A 23,779-nucleotide genomic window follows, 5' to 3' on the forward strand; every position below is an offset into this window, starting at 1 on the left:
TATTAACAGAATAATACCCTACCAACTGATCTACAATTCCTTTACCAATGAACTGATATATAATAATAAAAAATAAAAAAAAAATGACAAAACTGTATTATAAAAATTATTTTATAATTTTAAAATGTATTTTTTATTTGCAAGTAGTAAACTGATGGTAAACCAGTTGACTGCTATCATTGAAGCAAACTCTACCTTGTTTTTTGTGATAATTTGTTTCTTGAGAAGCATTTCTATTTCGATGCAATCTTTTCCAAGCTCGTTATGACAAAATTGCTAGCGGGATCCCATACTTTGTTTTTTTGCCACTTTGGTTCTAAATCAATTGGATGGGAATGACGTGGGGTTGTTTTCTGCTGCCACGTAAGCAGAGATACGGGGAAAGAGAATGTCAAGCCACTGCAGAATACCGTGGACACAGCGAGGTTTCCCCATTCCGTTCACTTCTTATACCGTATCCAGCAAAACTTCAGGTACAATATACAGACTGCCAGTTCTTTCAGATACTATACAACGGGCAATAAAATTTAAATTATATAACTTAAAAGCCAACGCAGCTATCATATTACCAATCCTTGAGCAACTCACCAGCAACATCCTTGTAGCTTACCTTCTTTTTCTTCTTAGGCTCTGCATTGGGATCCAAGGGCTGTGTCTCACCATCAGTGACAGTAATCGTATCTTTAGCCCTGACTGCCGTCACTCCGAGACTTTGAATCATGTCCAATAACATGGCTTGAACCGGATCAGTCATAACTTCCAACTTCTCGGGCCTCTCACTGTGTTGGCTACTTAGGGTTGTAGTCAATCCCACTTCAGGAACATCCTTTTCAACCTCTTGCTCAGCCACCTTGCCCCTAGGTGATGATTCAAATGCTTCTACCATTTCAGTCTCTTCGATTTCTGAGCTTCCATTGCCTGCCATTTCATGATTTCCTTCCATCATTTCATGATTTCCTTCCATCATTTTGATCTCTTTCCCGTGCGTCTTCTCATCATGAGATCCACTTTCGTCTGATTCATTATCAGATATTTTAGCAGGCCTCTTTCCAATACGTGCCCGTGTTCTCCGAGCTTGAACCATGGTTGTTTTTCCTTTAAATTTCCTGCTTGTACCAGCAGGTCTTCCTCGTTTCCTTTTCCCCACCCCCTCGTATGAGGCCAAAATTTTAGGTTTCGCTAAAGGAGCTTCCTCTCTTCCCTGTTTCCTTGCATCAGGAGAAGAGTGCATATTCTGTTTTTCTTCATTATCCGATCCAGAAAGAGCTCCTAAATCCAGGTCATGTTTATCATGTTTGCTGGGAAAATAGTAACAGAGCAAAAACAGCTATATCAATTGGAACATCTAGCAAAGAAGAAAAAGAACATGGTAGACAGCATCTGTATCGAGCAATAAATATGGCTGTACATTCCGGCTAAAATTTTAGTAGTTAAATTTGATTATGATGTCTTGTCTCTTAATATTCCAAATACGGATGTTTAGACACTCCCAATCTTCTTCAGTAAAAACTCGGTCCTTCCAAATGGAAAGTTAGAACAAATTTATACGGCAACCAAGATGAAAATCAATGTTGCAATGGACTAGAAAGAAGTTACATGCTGGAGTATAGGGGCCATAATCTGATTAGAGTCATTGGACCAGTGTATTCAAAGTTAGATTATGCTGCAGGGCAAAACAGATTGTCTATTGTCCAAGGCCAAGGCTGGCTACACCAAAGGATGCTCAAACGCTATAGAATTACATAATGAGTCTAACATGACCCTATAACCTACTTCCTTATGACGCAGGATTTTTGCATATAAATTTGTGACTGATTATTTAATTATTTATTTTCACTTTCTAGAAGAACATTGTTGATTAGATCCACAATCTCCACAAGTTATCAATCTCCCAAAGTCAAAAAATAATATGGCAAAGTCGGGGGATTCTCCCTGCTGACTATTTGAATGAGTCCGACTGCTAAACTTACAACTATTACAACCATGCAACGAGATGCCTTATTCTATAAGCTAAAGACATTGGAACTCACCACTCTACAGTGTTTGAATTGTGCACCCCAATCACCTTCAAGCTATATGTTTCTTCTGGCAATCTTTGGTCCCTCTCCAAGCAGTCTTCCAACCATTGAGATTTCACAACATGCAACACCTTGTTCCATAATAGATGCTTCTCCGACAGAGATAAACTATCAAAAAAGGGAAAGAAGAAACAAGGATACTCATTTTAAGCTCTTCACATACGGAGACAGCAGTTGCAATGAATAAAAGAAAGCCCTTGGGCCTTGGGTCTTGTGGACAAGGGGTCAGTACGTCTTATAGGTCAAATGTTAGTAAGTGGAGGAAAAATAATAGATACAAATAGAAAAGGCAGAACAATGGAAAGAAAAAAAAAAAAAAAACACAATTTTAACATGCATAGTAATAGTTGTGGTAGTCATGTTACTGCCAGTTAATTTAGACTGTACATTTCACTTTTAACAAATCCGTGATTCACTTGTCCTTTCTAACTACTCAATTATAACAAAAACCACGTATTAGAATATCGTCAAAGCTCAGAGACAAATCACAAACTTAGGTTATCACAACAGCCTTATCTTGATAAGCAAGCAGCAATGCATTCTTAAAACCACTTCCTTGAATGGAAATCAAAGAATTATCCTGAATAACTAAGTTCTCAGCAAAATGTTGCAAATCAAGCCACATCAGATAACATAGGCACACGACTGTCAATTTCATTCAACTGGTGAAATAGATGAATTGACTCAATATCTTGTCAAGTTTATTTAAGTGCAGCTAATGCCATGCCCTATGCTATGATTTAGCGCATGTCGTCGTCATCTGACTATAACGGAAGTGACTACAACCTAAATAAGTAAATATCCTTGATCGATCACAGAGGACCATAAACATACCCTTTTGATATGGTTCCAAAGTCCACATCAAGACCTGGTACAGAAAAGACTACCAAATGGGTAGCAAGAGCAAGACTGCTGCTGACTTTTCCACCAGCCATGGAAACCTCAAGCTTCAACCTCCTTAATGCAAGTCTCCACAGAACTTCCCAATCTGGATTCCTTCAAACAAAAAGTTCAAAACAATTGAACAACTGTTTGGGTGAACAAACTATCCAGAACACCAAGTATATAAGTTTATTATTTGAGAACTAGAAAAGCATAACATATATAGTAATTGTCGACAACTCTTACAAGGATGATATTGAAGAGTGGAAGTAAACACAGCAGCCATGAAAGAGAGACCATTTCTTCTTTGGACAGTACTTCTTCTTATAGTAGTCGATAGTTTTCATATCCTCAGATCTGTTCACATTACTTAATAGCTGGAAAGAATGAAACTATATAAATCATATCATTTTTTTCAAAATATTGATCGGTGTTTCTTCATGAGCACTCGTAAGTATTCCAAAGGCAAAATGGATGCACCAGAATTTCATACCAATGCTTCTTCTCCTCTTTTCCATATTTTTTTTATTGTTTCCATTCATGGTATAGCCATTTCATGCACAAAATAGTACGAACTTAAAAGTATGAAGAAATGTTCAGATCTACCTGTTTGATGTCCAGAAGATCAAGATCCTGATAGTATGAGTCAGAAAATTCATCAATGTCTTCTTGTAACTTCTTCTTTGATGATTCAGAAAGGAAAAGGAAGTACCTGCAAGAGAAAGAGTAAGAAAATTGTAGTACTGTAATATGTGGGTATAAGGGCTTCCATAAATAAGTTAAGATTAAAAAGCATGACTAACTTTGGCTGTAAATGGAGAAGCTTCTTTTCTGAGCAGCAATCCAATACCCAAGAACAATGAATAATATCACCACGAAGTTTTGCTGCCTGATACTTAATCCCTGCCAGATTTTCCTTTTCTTTATGCATTCCAACCAGTAAAAGATTTGCATTTGTAAATGCATATATGTGCGTGCTTGTGTGAGTGGTTGGCAGAGAGAGAGAGAGAGAGAGAGAGAGAGAGAGAGAGACCCTTGCTATCAGCTGCAACACAATGGGTAACTGATTTATTCAAATTCATCGAGAAAGTCCCTCCATTCTCAGCAACCATTTTGTGCAAAGAATCAAGAGAGACGGTTGATGGAACATTAACAAAGTCTAGATGTCAAGGAAGATTAAAACACCATCAAAAGGATTAACAACTGGGCAGATACCAACCACAATGAAAGCAGAACAGTGCATTTTAATTGCAGTTAAATTGTCTCCATCATTATCAAGCTAGAAAAAAGAAGACATGCCAACCAGATACGAAATCAGAATTTGCCTAAAAGTATTTACATTTCTTCGCCTTCTCTTTTCTCCCTCTTATTGGACCAAACAAAATGTGTTTCCCGGACATTAGTATTCAAACACAATATGCAGCATGTCATAGTCACAACTATATACTTATTTATGTGAGCACAGATAATCACATGGCTTGTGCATGACCAGATTTTGTGAGGGGAGTGTGGATTAAGACAACTTCAGATCCAGCTGGGACTGATTCACTTAGAAGAACTGAGTCTTCCCTATCTTTTGTTTTCTTAGCCTCAAAGCTATATTAACAGGCAAGAAAAATTATATTTGCTTACCAATGAGAAGAACAGACACTCCACACTACTGACATGGCACGATTTAATTTTTAGCTGTGTTAGCTGTGTGTGAGAGAATTTATTTTTAACCTTCTCTTGCAAATAATCTTGCCATGTTAGCTGTGTGTTAGCTGTGTGGAGGGTATGTCCACGTCGGCTTGGAAGTAGGGCTCAAAAGGCAATGTGTTGGAGCAGAGAGAGGGAGAGAGAGATCACCAGGAAGGTCTTGAGGAAACATGTAAAATGAAAAGACTTCTTTGGCCTTGCCCCAATCTTTGAAGGGGTTTATGAACAAGCAAATTCAAAATGCTTCAACTTTTTCTAAGCAGTTATGGCATCCATTCCCCTCCCACCCCCCCACCCCCCCCCCCCCCCCAAAAAAAAAAAAAAGTATTTGTTAGAATATATATTAAATAATAAAATTTAAATATTTCCATAAGCTTAAGCTCTTGGGGATATTTAACAGTATTCTATGCAAAAAATAAAGCATCAAAGGTCAGATCTTTTGTCAATCCCGTGAAGGACATGAAGTTGTAAGTCTGAAAAATTCTCAAGAGGATACAAAACATCATATTCGAAAATATTGAGGAGCCCCCTTTAATGTCAGAAACATCAGTCTTTAGCAAATGAGAAGGTACAACAGAGACATTCTTTTTCGCTCCCTTAGAGGATTTCAAGCGTTTTGGTTTGCTTTCCTGGAGGCCACCATAATTTGTCCCCATTTGTGTAGTACCATTGCTTGAATGTACGAGTTCTACAAAAGCTGCAATCAAACAACATTTTATGGCACACTAATGCCTACCTCTGTTAAAGCTGAAGTCAAAGAAATATATTAGGAACGAAAATGAACGCCGAGTGAAATTGAAAACCTAGAGAAGCATTAGAACATGCGTAATCCACCTACATTGCAAATCGAGGCATTCGTGCCAAGGTTTGTCATATCTGACTCGGTCAATACGTGGAAATCTCAGGCTATATGGTGCAGCAAATACCTGCAAGAATGAACAGACCAATTATATAGTGACAGGTCATAGATAAGGTATGAGGCAATTAACTTTAGTAACAAACAGCCACCTTCCAAGTACAAAGTTGTAATAATGTTTCCTGTAAACCGAAAGAAATATTACAGTTTTGAGGACGCACCTCAGACCTTATAGTTCGGATATCACTAGTAATGGAAAGAATTATTGATCTGAAACAAGGAAGAACAAAAGCTCGTAACTAATAAGTTCATGTAAGAAAAAAAGAAAAGGAAAGCATCTTTCATCAGACATAATATAATAATACTAACTTCTCAGGGCTGTCAATCCACACATCCGGTCTTTCTTTTGAGTTATTCGTTACTTGATAAAAAGTTGGTGGCCCATTCCTTGGGTATTCATATTTCCTGAGAAATCAGAGTGAATAAAACACAATATCCCCAGCAGATAGTATATCAAAAAACCTAAAATCTTCTTGATGCCTATTAGCTTTGGCGGGCCAGCCTAGGCAGGCATATCTTGCCTACTCCTAATATTTACCATAAACAGCAACCCTGAATGTCAGAATAAACTACCATCTCAATCGCACTTATCTCAGTGATCTAATAATGAAACTAAAGTTGGACCTGATCTGGCCCAAACCACTGAAAATCACAAATGAGGTTAATTTTAAGTCAAAAATCACAAGCCGAGCGATCGGAAGGCAAACAACACAACCAAAGCTGTTTTGGTTACTTTGCCACTAGTTCATGTAGCTTGTGTACATTTTAACCAATAAAGTGGATCAAACACATTTGTCTAACATCATGTTATCCAAGCCGTACCTAAAATGAGGCTTCAATTTGGTTGCAACAGCATCCAGCTCCTCATCAGAAAGTCCAGTACCCACTCTACAGAAAGAAATAAATCTGCAGAACAAAATCTAATTAGAACCATTCATGGAATTACTGTGCATGAACTTTTTTTAAATATGCCGTAGGAATTTATTAGAAAAAGGGGAAACCTCATCTACACAGAATGAGTACATAGATCTCTTAAATAATTACAATTGAAAAGGATTGGAATCTATCTTTTCCTTTTCTAAAAATGCCGTGTTAACATGTTGATGAGGCATCTCTCATGAAGATTACTATTTTCTTTCGAAGAGAAGGGAGTTGTAAAAATAATGATAACGGTAAATCTGCCACAGTAAGATCATATACCATTACCAAGTTGTTGCTTTAGTATTTTACTGGTAAAAAGCTAATCAACATTCAGAGTAAAGCTAATTGTTAGAAAGTATTACCGCCTAGGGTATGTATTTGGTGCAGGACGCTCTGCAAGGCCCACCAAGAATTGAGCTACCTACACTATTTAGTAGGTCCATAAATAGTTTTTCTCATGAAACCCATATCAGGGCTGGGAAAATATTATAATAGATCAGAAAGGATGGCAAACTGACCTCCCCACCATGACGTCCAGAGCCATAGTATCCTCCTATCAAAATTGTACGGAAGAAAAGGTAGCTACAATACTGATTTGAAGTAAAAAATATGAAAAAGAAATAAATAAATAAATTACAGACCTATAATAAGAACATCCAGATCAGAGCCAGCACGAATATAGTCAGGCTTCAATTTCAACCACTTTCCACTCCGATCACTAGGTTCCCATTTGGAACCAAGGTCCTTTAACACAATCCCTTCATCTCTGAAAATTAAAGCTAATTAATGCTTAGAATCACTCAAAAGTAATAGTATGGTGTACATCATTGTTTCCTTGTTCTTTTACTATTCAATGGATGCTCAAACCCATATGAAGGGTGTATGTCACTTATATAAGTACAAACCCAAAAGAGGGAACATCAGGCATAATGCAGCTGAATAGGCAAGATAAGGCATTTTTCATGTTCGTTATTGCAAGTTAACAACACAAAGTATAAGTCCCCTAAGCCCAAGATAGGCTATACCATGAAGAAAACCTGATAAAAGAATAAAGCCGACCTATTCTCAATGGTTTCTTTGAAGAACCTCTCAACATCATCCACATTATGAGCAATAAGTGACCAACAAGGTTCCCCTGCACGAGCACAAATAAGACACCACAAATGCATTATCATACAAAATCTGAGAAAATTCAAGATTAGAGTAACAAATTTCTTTCTTTGACTGAATACCTCCTCCTATTCCTTCTCATTCATTAAGTAGTCAAAAATAGATTACACCAAATCAGCCATTCGAAATCTGACTTTCCATCCTATAGGGATTCAAATCTTCAATAAGATATGTTTCCCATACTTATCTACTTGATCTAAATATTCAACTTACAAATCATATAAATCCTATACAGCTGTACAAATATATCTATACCCGAAATACATAGATAACATAGGAATTAATTCAAATAAATATAATCCACTAATATCCCCCCTCAAATTGATGTCGGTGTATCTACTAGCATCAATTTGCTAACTAGGAATTGATGCCGCTGTCTTGTCATCGCTTTTGTGAATATATCAGCTACTTGAAGATCCGTAGAGATATGAGGAAGAATAATAGACATAGCCTCATAGGCTTGACAAATATGATGACAATCTACTTCAATATGTTTGGTACACTCGTGAAATACTGGATTGGCAGCAATTTGAATGGCACTAGTATTGTCACCATGAAGAGGAGTTGGCTTGTCTTGCGAAAAACCAATCTCTTGAAGAATGCCCCACAACCACATCACCTCAGAGCACGCTGCTGACATAGCTCTATATTCAGCTTCAGTAGAGGATTTAGAAACACACTCTTGCTTCTTGCATTTCCAGGAGATGAGTGAATCTCCAAGAAAGATGCACCACCCAGTTGTAGAACGCCTAGAATCTGGGCAACCAGCCCAATCGGCATCACTATAAGCCATAAGTTGTAGAGAAGTGCCAGCAGGAAAAAATAACCCGCGGTTAGGAGTCCCAATCAAGTATCTGATAATACAACGAACATCCACTAAATGCAAGTGTATAGGAGTGTCCATAAATTTACTGACAATATAGACAACATATGAGATATCCAGACGTGTGATAGTGAGGTAGATTAGACTCCCAACAAGCTTCCTATATAATGTAGGATCAGAAATTAAATCACCTTCATCCTTCTGATACTTCACATTGACTTCCATAGGAGTATCAACTGAAGTAGTCTCCCCCAACCCAGCCAACTGAACAAGGTCCTGGGTGTATTTATGTTGATTAATAAATAACCCATGTGGCTGATTGTGAACTTCCAGCCCCAAGAAATAAGTCAATAGTCCCAAATCTTTCATATGAAAGACCCTATGAAGATGTATCTAAACCCTTTGAATAAATTCAATATCGGATCCAATAATAATGATATCGTCCACATAGACCAACAGAAAAACAAAACCAAAATCACTCTTATGAAGGAACAAAGAAGCATCATACGCACTCTGAGTGAATTGAAACTCAAGTAAGATATTGCGGAACTTCTCAAACCAAGCTCTGGGAGCTTGTTTTAGACCATACAATGACCTTTTCAGCTTACAAACATCATTAGCTGAGGAAAGGGGCATACCAGAAGGAAGTTTCATGTAAATATCTTCTTTTAAATCACCATGAAGGAAAGCATTCTTCACATCCATCTGATGCAATTGCCAAGACTGAGTAGCGGCAATGGCAAGAAGGAGACGAACAGTCTCGTCATAATCAATCCCATATTCTTGTCTATTTCCCAAAGCTACCAAACGAGATTTATATCTGTCAAGGGACCCCATCTGATCTAAGCTTCATAGAATACACCCACTAACTACCAATAGGTGTCACAGAAAAAGGACAAGACACAATATCCAAGTGTCATTGACTGCTAGTGCATCCATTTCTACTTGCATGGCATGCCTCCAACACTCATGTTCCATAGCCTGCTTATAAGAGGAGGGAATAGCAATAGAAGAAAGTGTAGCAGACATAGAAGAATTAGATGAAAAACCATACCGATCCGGGGGTTTGGAGACTCTAGAAGTATGCCAACAAGGTGGTGGATCATCCGGGGGTTTGGAGACTCTAGAAGTATGCCAACAAGGTGGTGGATCATAAGATGTGTCAAGGGATTGATCAGGAGGCACGGGCGGATGCTTAGGAGGGGCAAAAAGAGCGGTCAGATCTTCTGGATGAGATGGTTTACACCTAGTGTAAACACGACCAGGTTTAAACCGAGCGGACGATGGTGTAGAAGTTGTATCTTCATCTGAAAAATTTGGCAAAACACAAACTAGGAGGAATAGGGTCTAGATGAGTATGAAAAAATTGTTGTTTGTCAAAGAACACCACATTGCGAGAAACTCGAATGCGTTTAGCCTGAGGATCATAACAAACAAAACCCTTCTAAAAAGAATTATACCCTAAAAAGGCACATTTGACTAATTGAGCAGAAAGTTTGTGTCTTTCGTGTGATGGAAGATGTACAAAACAAACACAACCAAATGAGTGCAATTGAGAATAGTCTGGGGAGTGCCCAAATAGCAAAGAATAAGGAGGAACATTGTCTAATACTGGAGTAGGTAATCTATTAATTAAATACACAGTAGTAGACAAAGTTTCACACCAAAAACGAGAGGGCACACCCGAATCAATTAGGAGAGCCCGGACCATATCAAGAAGATGACGATTCTTTCTTTCAGCTACTCCATTTTGTTGTGGAGTATATGGACAAGAACGTTGAGAAATAATTCCTTGATCTTGAAGGAACATTTGAAACTCAGTAGATATATATTCTCCTCCTGAATCGGAGCAAAAAAACCTTAATAGAGGTAGATAATTGATTAGTGAGATAAGCCAAGAAACACTTGAATACCGGAAATACGTCATTCTTAGTGCGAAGAAAGTAAATTCACGTAAAACGAGTATAATCATCAATAAAAGTCACAAAATATTTATAACGATCATGAGATTCTATCAGGGCAATACCCCACACATCACTATGAATAACATCAAAGGCACGAGTGGCATGAGATCCTTTTGAAGGAAAAAGCAAAACTTTACTTTTAGCTAACTTGCATGTATCACAATCAAAATTTAATTGATCAAGAGAATAGAAATCTTTATTGCCTATTAAACCTGAAGATGACAACTTATGAAGTATGTGAGAATTGGGATGGCCAACCGCCTATTTCAATCCTTCACACTCAAAGTACCAACATTACAAGAAAACGAAAATAAAGACTTTGACTCAACAGATTTTGAATCTAAACATAAAGGAAACAGCCGACCCTCTTTAGGACCCCTCGATCATCTTCCCGGACACCTGATCCTGTACAAGACAACCAGAAGAAGTGAATGACACTCTACAATTGCTGTCAACTAATTGTCCAATAGAAATCAGATTGGTATTTAATGAAGAAGACACCAAAACATTATTTAAGGAAGGAGAAATGTCACCTACGACAATGATAGGTAGGGAACTACCATCTGCCGTGCGAATTTTAAGTGGACCAGCATACTGTGAGACATTAACAAGAGAGTGAGAGGTACTTGCCATATGATTGGTGGCACTGGAATCAAAATACCAAGGTTTAGAGGCAGATTTGGTTTTACCAGAAATACCAAAAGCTGAAAGAGCTAAGATGAACATTTGTTGGACCATTTTTGGTGTAATAGGAGTGGAATTTTGAGAAGTGGAAGCTGGAACATGAGAGGAAGTGGCCAAGGTAGAACTGGCAGCACTAGTAGCCTCAGCAGCAGCTGAATAGGCAGTTGCTTGGCGACGTGGAGGACATATTGGACAATCCTTGATAATATGTCCTTGCTTCTTGCAATAGTTGCAAGTTTTCTTAGAACAATTTGCAGCAAGATGCCCATAACCTTTGCAACTATAGCATTGAGTAGTGCTCAAATCCCTCCCTTTGGTTTTTCCTTGAGCTGCATATGCCACAGGAGCTGGAGTAGCTTGTTCCATGGTTGTTTGAGTCATCAATCTTTGCTCCTCTCGAAATATCTCTCCCAAACACATATCAAGTGGAGGCACAGGATCTCGGTTCATCAGATTAGCACGAATAAATTCAATTCCGGCCTTAGTTTCATAAGAAACTGTGCCCACATACTTGCTTCATGAACAGCTTGAATATCGGCCAAACTTGTTGCTGGAATTGAAGTGTATACAATATCTGTATACTCAGCCCACAAATTACAAAAACTAGAATAAAACTCCTCCACAGAGAGAGCTCCTTGAGAGAAATTCGACATCTCTAGTTCAAGTTGAAATCTCCTAGCTGCATTATTCTGAGTATACAGCCGCTTGAGATGATTCCACATATCACGAGCATTCTTGAATGAGCATAAATTCAAGATAATATGGGGATCAACAGATCCAAGAATCCAAGACATGACTCGGGCATCCTTGCTTTCCCAAGAAGCCCGCTGATCTTTGTCTTCTAGTGCCCACTACTCCCATCAATATGACCCCAAAGTTCCTTTCCTTTCACCAAAAGTTGAAACTGAAAAGACCATGCAGCATAATTCTTTCCATTGAATCGAACTAGAAGAGAATCTCTAATTTCAGAAGACATAATAGACAAGAAACCCTAGCCACAACAAACCTCGCCAAGGAGCACCAAGCTGCTCCAGACAATGCCGATAGTCTAAGAAATTATCACCCACACGCAATACAACATATCGCAGCCCAAAAATCACTCACAGAATGTGCCGATAACCTCAGAAATCCACAATACACTCTCTGAAACAAAGTGCCGATAATCACCTCTACAGACAAAAAAAAAAATTCGAAACAGACGCCAAAAATCGACGCAGACAGCGCCGATAATGCACAAGAAACACTCAAGAGGTTGCCGAAAGTCACAAGGAACCCCAGCCTTCAACTCAGACAACGCCAATAGTCACACGAGAGGCCAAGAACAAACAATGAAGGCACCGAGAAGCACACGGAAGGCCAAACATGAACTCAGCCAGCGCCGAGAATGAAGAACCCACAAAGAAGCCCCGAGAAAGGAAAAAAAATTCGTAGAAATAGAAAAAAAAAAATTATGAACCTGCTCTTGATACCATAACAAATTTCTTTCTTTGACTGAATACCTCCTCCTATTCCTTCTCATTCATTAAGTAGTCAAAAATAGATTACACCAAATCAGCCATTCGAAATCTGACTTCCTATCCTATAGGGATTCAAATCTTGGATAAGATATGTTTCCCATACTTATCTACTTAATCTAAATATTCAACTTACAAATCATATAAATCCTATACAGCTGTACAAATATATCTATACCCGAAATACATAGATAACATAGGAATTAATTCAAATAAATATAATCCACTAATATAGAGATCCAATGGGGCAGGTTATGGGGAAGGATGTTGATTTTTGTGAAAAAAAAACATTAAAAACAAAACAACTTTTAGAAAAGGGATGGATGCTGGGCAAGGTGATGACAAGGATGACTTGAGCAATCTGGGAAAACCTCCCGGCTCTCACAAAACCCAAAACAAAACACATTAAAATATTTTTATCTAAAGAATTATTCATTCTAACTACCCAATTTCACAATTAGAAACAATCGTGCTTCTTTTTCTTTCCCTTTAGTAAGTTACATAGACACCCTGTAACACCCCCTTCCCGTAGGCTAGGAGTGTCACGTACTTTTCATAAAAATAAAATCCGGCAAGAGATCTCAAATTTCATAAATGAAATCAGCAATTTATTTTGTAGAAAATGTCTAATAAAAAGTCTTTCAAAAACATTAAATGAAATAAACTGAACAAAACTCATGTCATAAAAACATGTTTTATTTTAGAAAGTCTGAACAAAAATTTAATGCTCCTTCTACTCCTAGCCTGTCTGCTCGTAATCATCATCATCACCTGGGTGGTTTAAAACATGAAAATAAACAAAAATGAGTCGAAGACTCAGCAAGGAATCCATCACAACGTAAATATACTAAATATAAGGTTTTCATAAAAACTTTCATGCTGAGAGTTTAAAATCATGACTATTCATACTGATGCTTGTGCTATGCATGACTGTTTAACTGAATTAACTGACTGATCTGATTTTATTTAACTGATCTGATTTATCTGACTGGCCAACACACTTAACCTTATGTGCGAAGTTGTGCACCAGCCCCACATCCTGCGGCCACAAGGGGAGCCGCTGATAGTATTCTGGCATACTATGGTGGACTAAGATTGAGTTCGTGGCTTGCACATCCACCCTGAAACTGAACTGCATTGGTACCATGCATCTGAATGGTCATCTTATTAACTGATCTGATCTTATCTTTCACTTGGATTTAAGATGGCTTACGTGTCTTATACACATGAGATGCATGACATACTACATACATAATCATAATTTCTGAATTTAAACATGATGCGGAATGACAAAATAGTATGCTATGCTGGATGACATGTTTGCATATGACATGAGTGGTGCATAAATAATTGGCTCTAAATGAACTGGATTGAATACTTAATTATCTATAAACTGAACTGTGATAATCCTAAACTTGTGATCAAATTACTTACCTCGCTGCGTGTCTTCTTGAATAACACTTCGTAACTTGAGACCTATATGAAATAATAACTATCACTAAATTGGTTTGGAAACACATAAGTACTAATATCTTACTTAATTAAATCCACAATCTAAAAGATAGTGTTAAACATATCAATAAATCCTAGTGTCTAAATTACTTAAAATACTTATTCATAATTTAGATGAATACTCGAACTATTTTAAAATAATTCATAAACTTAAATTCTTAAACTAAGTTTTATTTAATTAAATTCAAATCGTAGAACATAATCAAATAAATATTCTGTTTATCACTAAATCAATGAATATTGATATCTTAAATTATTTACAATACCAATAGAATATTCTTACTTTCAAAATATAACTTAGTATAATACTTGAGATATAATCAATTCTATTAAAAATAAGTCATAAAAACTTAAATTCTTAAAATAGGTTTCCTTTCTTATAATTAACATAATTAAACAAGAAATCAAATAAATAATAATATCATTAAATATTCTTAACATATTTCTTTATTTCTATTTAAAATATAACTTAATAATTTTATTAAAATCTGGCTAAATAGACAAAGGAGAATATTAACTAAAATAATAGGCTCAATAGTACACTTTAAAATACATTTCAAATTCTTTAAGCATTTTCTAATAAAAATGAACTTGTGACTAATATATTTATTTAATAAAATTAAACTCAACTTAAAATATAAGTCCATTTAAACATAACTAAAATAGTTTCTGTAAAAGTGTAACCTGACCCGTAATACTATTTAAAACATAAAATCCACTTAAAAATAAGCCTAGCATACTAGTCTCAGGAAAAGCACTGGCCGAATGGGCTTAGGGCCCAAGGCCCGTTATGAAACAAACAATCTAGAGATTTAGGACCCATGGAAACCAAACAAAAGAAACAGGCTGTGCGATAATAGAGGAGCTCACCGAGAGAGGGAGAAGGCCACTGCGATGGTGGTCTGGGTGGCTAGCGGCGTGACTGGGTTCCTGGGCAGGGGCTTACCGTGATCAACAACTAGCGACGGCTCGTGGCTGGGTGCGGTGGCAACTCCGGCCAATGGGCCACTATGCAATTGAGAGAGAGAGAGAGAGAGAGAGGGTAAACCGAAAACTACCGAAAATAACCGAGAAGGAGAGGAGACTGGCAGCGGTCGTGGGCTTACCGGAAGGGAGTGGGCTCGACGGGGCTGCGCTAGTCGGTGGTTTATGAGTCATCGGAGAGGTGGTTCGGCGCCTCTTGAAGTGGCTACCGTGGAGGAGAGCGACGGCCCTGTTTTCAAACGTGGAAACAGAGGTTCACTAATACGGTTCCGTGAAGAAGGTGGCGCATGGCGAGGCTCACTGTGTTTGGGGGCTCTTGGCCTTGCACGGTGGTTGAGAGAGGGGAAGGGCGGCTATTCTGGTGGCTAGTTACGTCTCACGGAGGCTGCGTCGAGGGGCTCATCTAAGGGTACTGCAAGAGGCCGCAGTGTGGTGTACGTGACAGCGCTCAGAGGTCCTTCATGGTCATGCATGGTCTACGCAGTGGGGTTGCCGCGGTGGTTCCGTCGTCGAGTCGTGGCCCTAACGGTGCTCTGTTCAATGGGTGCAAGACAGGGCTGTGTTGGTCATCCCTGAGGTGGTCAAAGGTGGCGTCAGCATACTCTGGGCAGGGGCTGAGTGCGGCTGGGCAGAGGCTAGAAATAGTTCTCAGTTTGCGGCATGAGGTTTTCTTCATGCAAAAGATCTAGCATATAAACATATATATATATATAGGTGGTAGATAACACCATAAAAATAAACCCTAGGGAAAGAGACTTGCGGAGTGGAGAAACTGCTCGTCGACTGAGTAAGCGGCTATTGCACAAAATCGGGTGATACATAAAATATCATAACAATATAATAATAATCATATTAAAATTAATAAATGTAAAACCTAATAATAATAATAATAATAATAATAATAATAATAATATTTATAGCTATATAAAAAAATTACAAAAAACTTACTTATAGCCTAAACTTAGGATCGGGTTGTTACACACTCACTGAATCTAGAACCCACAACCTCATCTTCCTTCTTTTTCTCACAATTAGAGAAGGAGTACCATATGAGCTAAAGCTCTCCAAAATTACGAAAAACATTATAAATAGTAGCCTAAAACCAACTGAAAATAAGCTCCTAAAAACGGTTCACTTCTTAAAGTAGAGATGGGTTTCACCTACAACACAACCCATCGAAACCTAACTTGTACTAGATAACATTGGATCATATAAATATTATTTACTAAGAACACAAAAACAATAAATCTACCTAATTAGAAAAATATAATTATCAATAATAAATAAATATTCATGTGTGAGAAAGAAAAAAGCTTTCTACTATATTTAGTGTGATCTAAACTCATACATCAATTTTTACCAACTTTCTAATTTAGTGTGATCTAATCTCATGTACCAATTTTTACCAGAAGGGCGGAGAATATTAAGACCAAGTCCAACATTAGGTACTAAGATTTCCAAACGACCCTTCAGAGGCTTCACAACTTTCTGCAGGAGCTCGTGCCGTTCCTTCAAGCTTTGGTGAATTACACTGGTATCCCCAACATAAAGAATGTCAAATGCAACATCTAGCCAATTTCATGTTAAGATACAACAAAGCAACTTTAACTAATGGCAATTTTCATCTCCAAATAAACAGAACCGCTCATAAAAAGATTTTTTTCCTAAAAAGAAAATCGTATCAGAGTGCTAAACTAAATGCTGGACCTTGAAAGCACAGCACATAAAGGATACAGCACAACTGCACAAAATGGGGGGGAAAAGAAAGAAGAAAGAAAAAGCAAACATCAGCATCCTTGTCTAAAGATCCACATAGAAACATAATATGTGTTAAAAAAAAAAGGACCTGTCTATCACTGTCCAGTCCATCCTTCGCGGCCTTGGCTGTACAAAAAAGGATAAAATTATTTTCAATGCAAATGCTACAAGAAATGAGGAGAAAAATGAAGCTATTGAGTCAAAAGGTCAAAAAACCTATTTCCTGATTTGAACCAAACTCAGCAAAACGATTCAAAGATGTGTCCCAGACCAACATTTCACCATCAAGTATACATCTAAAAACATTACAAGGAGAAAAATTAGCCATTGTAAGAGATTCAAAATATTCAATGCATCACATTCTGTATTAAGAGAAGAGAAAGTTCAGGTAGATCAATTGGCCAACATTCACTCAACCTTCCCTAAGAACCATATCCTTGATTCCTTTTAGTGGTTTCGCCATGTTAATTAAAAGAATAGTAAAGAATATAGATTGACAAATGTAAGGACCTACAGCCATTTTCCATTCAATCATAAAACGAATTGAAAGTTGCAAAACATGCATGTCATGGACAAAGAAGACCACCACCAGAGTTTCTTTTTCTGAATGGAGGGAGGTTGGCCGTTTTAAAGTCCATCCATTGAGAAAATCTCATGAAAGCTGGTCATAGTAAATCATCTTTCAAAAAAAGAATCCCTGTGGCTATTTGGAGTAAGGTATGACTAGACACAAGACAGAAGTAGGCATGATACTTAGAATGGCTCTTTCATTTCTCTACAAGGCATTCATTCCCCAATCAGACAACTTGAAAGATACAAAGGTGTTCATTCCCAAATCAGACAAGTTTAGCGATACCAGGAAGCTCAGTTCCATATCTCAAGGTGGCTAGCCTCTTATCTAAGAACCTACATTGCCGGTGGGACAGATCGTGCCTCTTCTCCGGTTCAATTATAAGAGGTGAAACAACAAATAAGATAACTAGAGCTCACCCAGTGCAGGTTGTATGTAAGACTTAGATCACAAACATGCGAAAATGCAGAAAAATCAGCCAGAAATAACATAAAAGAATTTCAAATAACAACTTGACATGAATGCGTACCTATCGACCAGAACATTTTGTATAATAACATCCAACATCCCATGCACGTATTCAGAGTGATCAAGAAAGTTCCTGCCGAAGAGAAAAAAAACTTATGGATCATGCAAGACCACGTAAGCAAAGTTTACAAAAATTCAGAAACTTCAAAATTGTGAAACCACTTGTATAATAATCGCCCAGGCATTACATAATTGCATGTTCAAAAGATTGAAAGCATAAAACTTAATCAACTATGAAAAATGGGTGATAAGGAATAAGTGTGGACCTACCTTGAGAAGAAGTGTATCTCAGTTCCATTCTTATGAATTTGAATGCGATCACCATCAAATTTGCATTCAGCAACCACTTCCTTCCCATTAAGCTAAATAGAGGGGACAAGGATGTCAAACTATAGTGCAGGGTTAAGACATATGATTGATGAAGAAAACCATGTAATAATGTGCTTTTGTTTGGGGTTGGGAAACAAAATTTCAAATGGACAATATTGACAATGAGCTCAGTAAGATATAATCCAGCCTTTTCAAATGTCAAGGTCCTGAAAATATGTGATCAAGATAGTTAAGTCTTTGCTGACCCAACACCTTTTTCCATGCAGCTGTAGCATCAGCAACTCTCATAGCTAGTTGTGGGCGCACAGCTTTTCCAACTTCAATATCCTGAAAATATACACAAATGTCATAATTATCAGCAACACCATGTAGTAAGCACATAGAAGGCTATTAAAGAAGTTCAACAATAGGGGACAAATTATTAATGGTTTAAACCACCTATGAACAGAGGGCTACAAGCAATAGTTCTTGTTATGCACCGACTGCACTGAATCTAAATGCAACTCTTTCTGCCTAAACAAAAAATGTATAATCCAATAACCTTTTTACCAGTTCCAGCTTGTAACTTAAATTCAATCCAACTCCTACTTGAGTTTTGATCTTAAAAAATCTTGCCACGAGTCTCACTTGGCATATTACCCTAATTTTTCTCAACCCAGAATAATCATAAAGAGCAGCATTTATTATTGGACCTTTTCCTTTGCATCTGTAAGCGGTTGAGTACAGAAGTAGGTGAAAACGTGGGTTGGGGGAGCAGGGGGGATACTTTAAAATAACAAGCAAATCATTTCCACAGAAAGCCATATCTTGTGTGAAAATTAGGAGCTTAGAAAACACCTTACATAACAGTAGTTCTTTTGCAGGTGGTGCAATTAAATTGGCTTTGAACACAATACATAGCATGGCTTTGAGCTTACCGTCATATTACAACTCAAACAACTGCACATCCCACATATGAGTGCGAGGGCCTATGTGTGATTCTCCTAGTTCTCAGTTATTTATTTTTTAAAAAAAAAAAGCAACATAAATCCCACTCATGGAATCAGAGCTCCTGCCATTTTGTCACATACATCCTCCATGCCTGTTGTCATCCGGTGTACTTGGGTTGCACCTTTTCACGCTTTCTAATAAATTTTTAGTTATCAAAAAAATGTCTGTTGTACTTCCTTAGGAAGAGACATTTATGGCTCTTCATATATACAATAAAAACTTACAACCTACATAAGCAAGAAGCTTACCAAATTTTATCAACTAGAGAACTCCTTATACTAGCTTTTCTACATGCACTTTTTAAGTCAAACCCTAAATACTAGCTTCATTAGATAACTTGTTACATTTCAACAATGTGGTATAAATTCATGTCCCAAATAACAAACCCCAAAAAGCACTAGCAAAAATAAACAAGATTTAGGTTTCTATAACATAACATACGAAAAAGAGATTAAAGGGCATTGAAATGCAATGGACCTGGCGTTTATGCCTTTGTCTTCGACTCCTTAGCCTTTCACAAACCAATTTTAGGTCACATGTCACATTAAACAAGTCTTCAGCATCAGGATGGAACTCATGAAAAATGCTCTTTTCACTAACCCCCAGCTTCAAATCTGTTCTAAAAAAAAAAAGATAGATAACCATCGTAGTTTAAGCCCACAGAGATGAAGAAGATAATTCCACAAACTATAGATGTCAATAAAAAACACCTTTAAGAATAATCATGATAATCCACTTCATTTCCTGAGCATTTGTCTTGTTTATCAGAGTAGAAAGAACCGATGTCTTCTCAGCCCTGTTGCCATGTTTGTGAAAATAAAAAACCAAAATGAAAACAGAAAGATCAATATCACATAATGAGACAAAGAATAGACAATGATGAAGAAGGAACTGAGTCAAGTAATACATATCACATAATGGCACAAAGAATACACAATGATCAAGCAGGAACTGAGCCAAACAATCTACTACAACAGATTTGCCATTAAATGAGCATGAAGAAAAATAAATGAAAGGTAGCGGTCTCTGAACAAAATGTTTGCTAAATAAACATAGATAAAACAGGGGTGACCAACTATAGATCTAATAAATGATGTAGAAGTGAGGATGAGGACACTTAACGACAAACCTAATCAAGGTAAAGTTTTCTTCTCTCTACTTTTGACAAACATTTTTAAATAAAAGTAAATACATTGTAGACCTGACATGTGTAGGGGTGGGCTGTGGGCACCGCCCCCGCCACCCTGTGTCCACCGCCCCAGCCCCGCCTAGGCGGTGCTGGCAAACTCGCAGCCTGCCCCCCTCTGCACCCCAGGCTGGGCTTAAGCCCAACCCAAAATATATATATATATATATTTATACATACATATATTTTTAAACAAATATTCGTCGTTTTGGTAACAAATATTTATAAACAAAAAAAAATGCCAAAACAGTCTCTTTCCCTCTCGTAGTCGCTGCGGTGGCGCAGCCTGCATCCTCTTCTTCTCATCTTCCTCATCTCCTCATCTTCTCAGTCTCTCAGAACCTTTCGCAATCAATGTTTATTGTGTTTAGGTTTTTGTTTTTGCTAGTTTAGGTTTTTTTTTTTCTTGTTGTTTCCGTCGTTCTGATTCAATGAGTATTGTTGTGGATTTTATTTGTATTTTGTAAATTTGCTCATTGTTGTGTTGTGGTATTTTGTAACTTTGTTGGTTTGTTCATTGTTTCCGATTTGATGGTATTTGTTGTGGTATTTTGTAACTTTGTTCATTTCCACAGTGTTCGAATTTTTTTTGTATTTTTTCTCGGGACAGCCCTAGGTGGGTGGTAGGCAGTGGACAGACAGACTATGGGTCCACCCCCACACCCCGGCCCACTGACAGGGGACCCTACCCCGAGATGAGGTGGCCGATTCCGAGGGGCAAAACTCCCCAACCCCCAGCCCATGCGGAGGTGGGGTGCGGGCAACCCCGCCGGTAGAGTGCGGGCAACCCCGCCCGGTAGAGTGCGGGTAGCACCTGTAGACATGTGCGCCATTTCCACATAAATATCAGGATTGCACATCTTTTAGGTTTTTTTCCTTTCTATGTTAATAACGAAATTTGTTTAAGGTGATGATATTGTTCTAAGGTTGCGTTTGGACGTTGAACTGAGTTAAATTGAGTTGAGTTTAGTTGAGATGATAAAATATTGTTAGAATATTATTTTTTAATATTATTATTATTTTGAGATTTAAAAAAGTTAAATTGTTTATTATATTTTGTGTTGAAATTTGAAAAAGTTACAATGATGAGTTGAAATGGGTTGATGAACCAAACGTATCCAATTTTAGGCAATAACGAACGGCGCACCTTATTTTCCTCATGAAGATCCAGGCATGCACATTACACATATCTGAACAATGCACATTTGCCCTGTAAGAGCTATAAAGTAGAAACGGAAATCAAATGGTGTACCTATTTTCAGAAGAAGCCAAGCGATCAAGCAAATCGTTCACGTCCTGGATTGTTAGTCCACCGGAAGCCATCCCTTGCCTTCGCTGCAATACCTGTTTCCACGAAGAAAATTCCAAAGACTTAGTACCAAACGCCAGTAAAAATAACAGTATTAATAAATCTAAGAGGGGGGAACCTCAGCTGCGACGAGGGAGAAGTTGCCGGCATTGGAGCCGGAGCGGGCACCGCCTTTGCGCCAATTGAAGAGGCGGAGGGCATCGTGGGAGTCGCGGGACATGCCGAGGGCGTCGATGAGGCAGGTGGCGAGGACGGACTCCTTAAGACCATAGTTGCCGCGCTCTCGGTCGAGGTTTGGAAGGATCAGGCGGATGGGACAGAAGTAGTTGCCAGGATCGCAGAAGGCGTCGAGGAACTTGCGGAACTTGGAACGCTTCTTGGCGGACGACTTGCTCCGCTGCATCCAAGTGAAGAGACTGCAGAGCACGCTGAACTTGGTGTTGGTCCCTGTCCGGTCTGTCATTCCACCAGAAGGATCTTCGGAACTCTCCGGCTCGTGAGTGCAGTGCTGTCTGTCTCCTTTGAAGTGAGAGTCAAACACATAAAAGTGCGACTTTGATGCGATTCAACTTCAAGCGGAAGGAGAAATTGGTACTTTTCAGCACGCTGAGTCAAACCGCCCCACCGTTTTGTGCTTTTCCCGAAGCTTGCTCGCCAAGGAAGGGGGAGGTTAAATTGGTACTTTTCTGTACGAAGTAAATCACATTATTTTCTTTTTGTTTTTAATAAGAACCGAAATTTTTAAATATCTTTTGGTGACACGTGAGATGATGGATAAAAATTTAAAATTAAATAAAATATTTTTAAAATATTTTTCTAATATTATATTTATTTTAAAATTTAAAAAAATTAAATTATTTATTATATTTTATATAAAATTTTAAAAAATTTATAATAATTAAATTAAATGAGATGAAATAATTTGTATAAGCAAACAAAGTTGAATAATATACACATTTTGTTTATAGTTTTATTTTAAATAGAGAGCAATATGTGAGATTAAAAACGCATGTCAAATGTTTTTAAATATTTTTTATAAAATGACACCATCACATTAAGAAGATTGTAAAATAAATTGTAAAAAATATTAATGAATACCAAGAATAATGATTTTTATACGTGTGTGGCCCTGCGTGTTTCAGACAGGGGATGCAAAACTTCAGTCTTAAAAACCATGTACATGCAAGACAAAAAATGGCATCAATGTGACAATCGATATACTTATAGCATAGGTATATATAAGGAACCTCTCTCTCTCTCTCTAGAAAAAAAGCTCTCCCTTCTCCCTAAACCTTCACTAAAGATCTGGCTAGAGGGCATGGGAGCTTCGGCTCCCTTCCCCCTCCCTCCCCCTCCGTGTAGTGTTCCGTTTAGTTTTTTTGTCTTCTTTTTGTGTTTTTTAGGCCAGATAAAGAAGAATCGCATATTTGGAACTTCCGGCATTCATTGATCTGCACGCGCCCCTCCACGGTGTAACCCAGCCGCCAATCTTCAAGTCCACCCAATGCGGTGCCAAACGGAGCGACGAGTAGCCCGCACGTGTGGGACAAAATTCCTGGAGACGTTCGATGCATGGCTCTCACACGCCACCAAGAAGCCCTCTGCTGACTATACACATGGCATTTCTGGAGCATTTGAGTCTAGGACTTCCAAGATCGACAGTCGATTTTCCTTCCAAAGTGGCACGTGTATTGCATGGGCCACAACAGCCTCTTGGAGCACTGTTTTTCCTTTTTCACAGTGTTTTCCCATTGTATTTTATTTTGTGTCCTGTATTTTCTTTTTAAAAAAATAAAAATCCAAAAAATAATGCCTTAGACCTTAATCCGAAAGGAGTGGTCCCCCCCTCCGCTTAGGCCGTGCTTAAGGTGGGATTGGTGCACCTTACTCCGCTTAGGCGGGATATGGGGTTTTGTCACCCGGTTACTGTTAATTCTATCATAGACAGAGTTATGCTATCT

At 38.0% G+C, this 23,779-nt stretch overlaps 1 protein-coding gene across 3 annotated transcripts; it reads right to left on the minus strand.

Moving 5' to 3' along the window:
• Window positions 1-429: 429 nt before the first annotated feature.
• On the minus strand, window positions 430-22,401 carry LOC121262807 (DNA ligase 4). Of its 3 annotated transcripts, XM_041165414.1 has the most exons (28): window positions 21,937-22,401; window positions 21,762-21,853; window positions 20,034-20,119; window positions 19,801-19,937; window positions 18,586-18,660; window positions 18,274-18,365; window positions 18,005-18,076; window positions 17,121-17,200; window positions 16,993-17,030; window positions 16,881-16,887; window positions 16,553-16,714; window positions 7,555-7,630; window positions 7,137-7,261; window positions 7,014-7,048; window positions 6,858-6,916; window positions 6,397-6,480; window positions 5,884-5,979; window positions 5,736-5,784; window positions 5,497-5,584; window positions 5,155-5,355; window positions 3,994-4,119; window positions 3,764-3,863; window positions 3,567-3,672; window positions 3,207-3,337; window positions 2,913-3,074; window positions 2,031-2,186; window positions 611-1,298; window positions 430-506 (listed from the first exon to the last, which is right to left on the minus strand). In XM_041165414.1, the coding sequence occupies exons 1-28, from the start codon at window positions 22,279-22,281 to the stop codon at window positions 441-443; spliced, it is 3,534 nt and encodes a 1,177-aa protein (XP_041021348.1). In that variant the 5' UTR covers window positions 22,282-22,401; the 3' UTR covers window positions 430-440. The 3 variants fall into 3 exon arrangements, with proteins under 3 accessions (XP_041021348.1, XP_041021350.1, XP_041021351.1); XM_041165416.1 differs by lacking the exon at window positions 5,155-5,355; XM_041165417.1 differs by lacking the exons at window positions 21,762-21,853; window positions 21,937-22,401 and having other exon boundaries at window positions 19,801-19,942.
• Between the last annotated feature and the right edge of the window lie 1,378 nt (window positions 22,402-23,779).

This window comes from Juglans microcarpa x Juglans regia, chromosome 4S, assembly GCF_004785595.1.
Source record: "Juglans microcarpa x Juglans regia isolate MS1-56 chromosome 4S, Jm3101_v1.0, whole genome shotgun sequence".
Lineage (NCBI taxonomy): Eukaryota > Viridiplantae > Streptophyta > Magnoliopsida > Fagales > Juglandaceae > Juglans > Juglans microcarpa x Juglans regia.

What these genes read in the sequence shown, in the direction of transcription:
- LOC121262807 (XM_041165414.1), bottom strand. Translation starts at nt 22,281, where the DNA reads ATGACAGACCGGACAGGGACCAACACCAAGTTCAGCGTGCTCTGCAGT. An exon ending in TGTTGCAGCTGATAGCAAGG is followed by an intron (nt 3,864 to 3,993) that starts GTCTCTCTCTCT and finishes AAAATCTGGCAG; the next exon opens with GGATTAAGTATCAGGCAGCA. An exon ending in AATTCAAACACTGTAGAGTG is followed by an intron (nt 1,299 to 2,030) that starts GTGAGTTCCAAT and finishes CTATTTTCCCAG; the next exon opens with CAAACATGATAAACATGACC.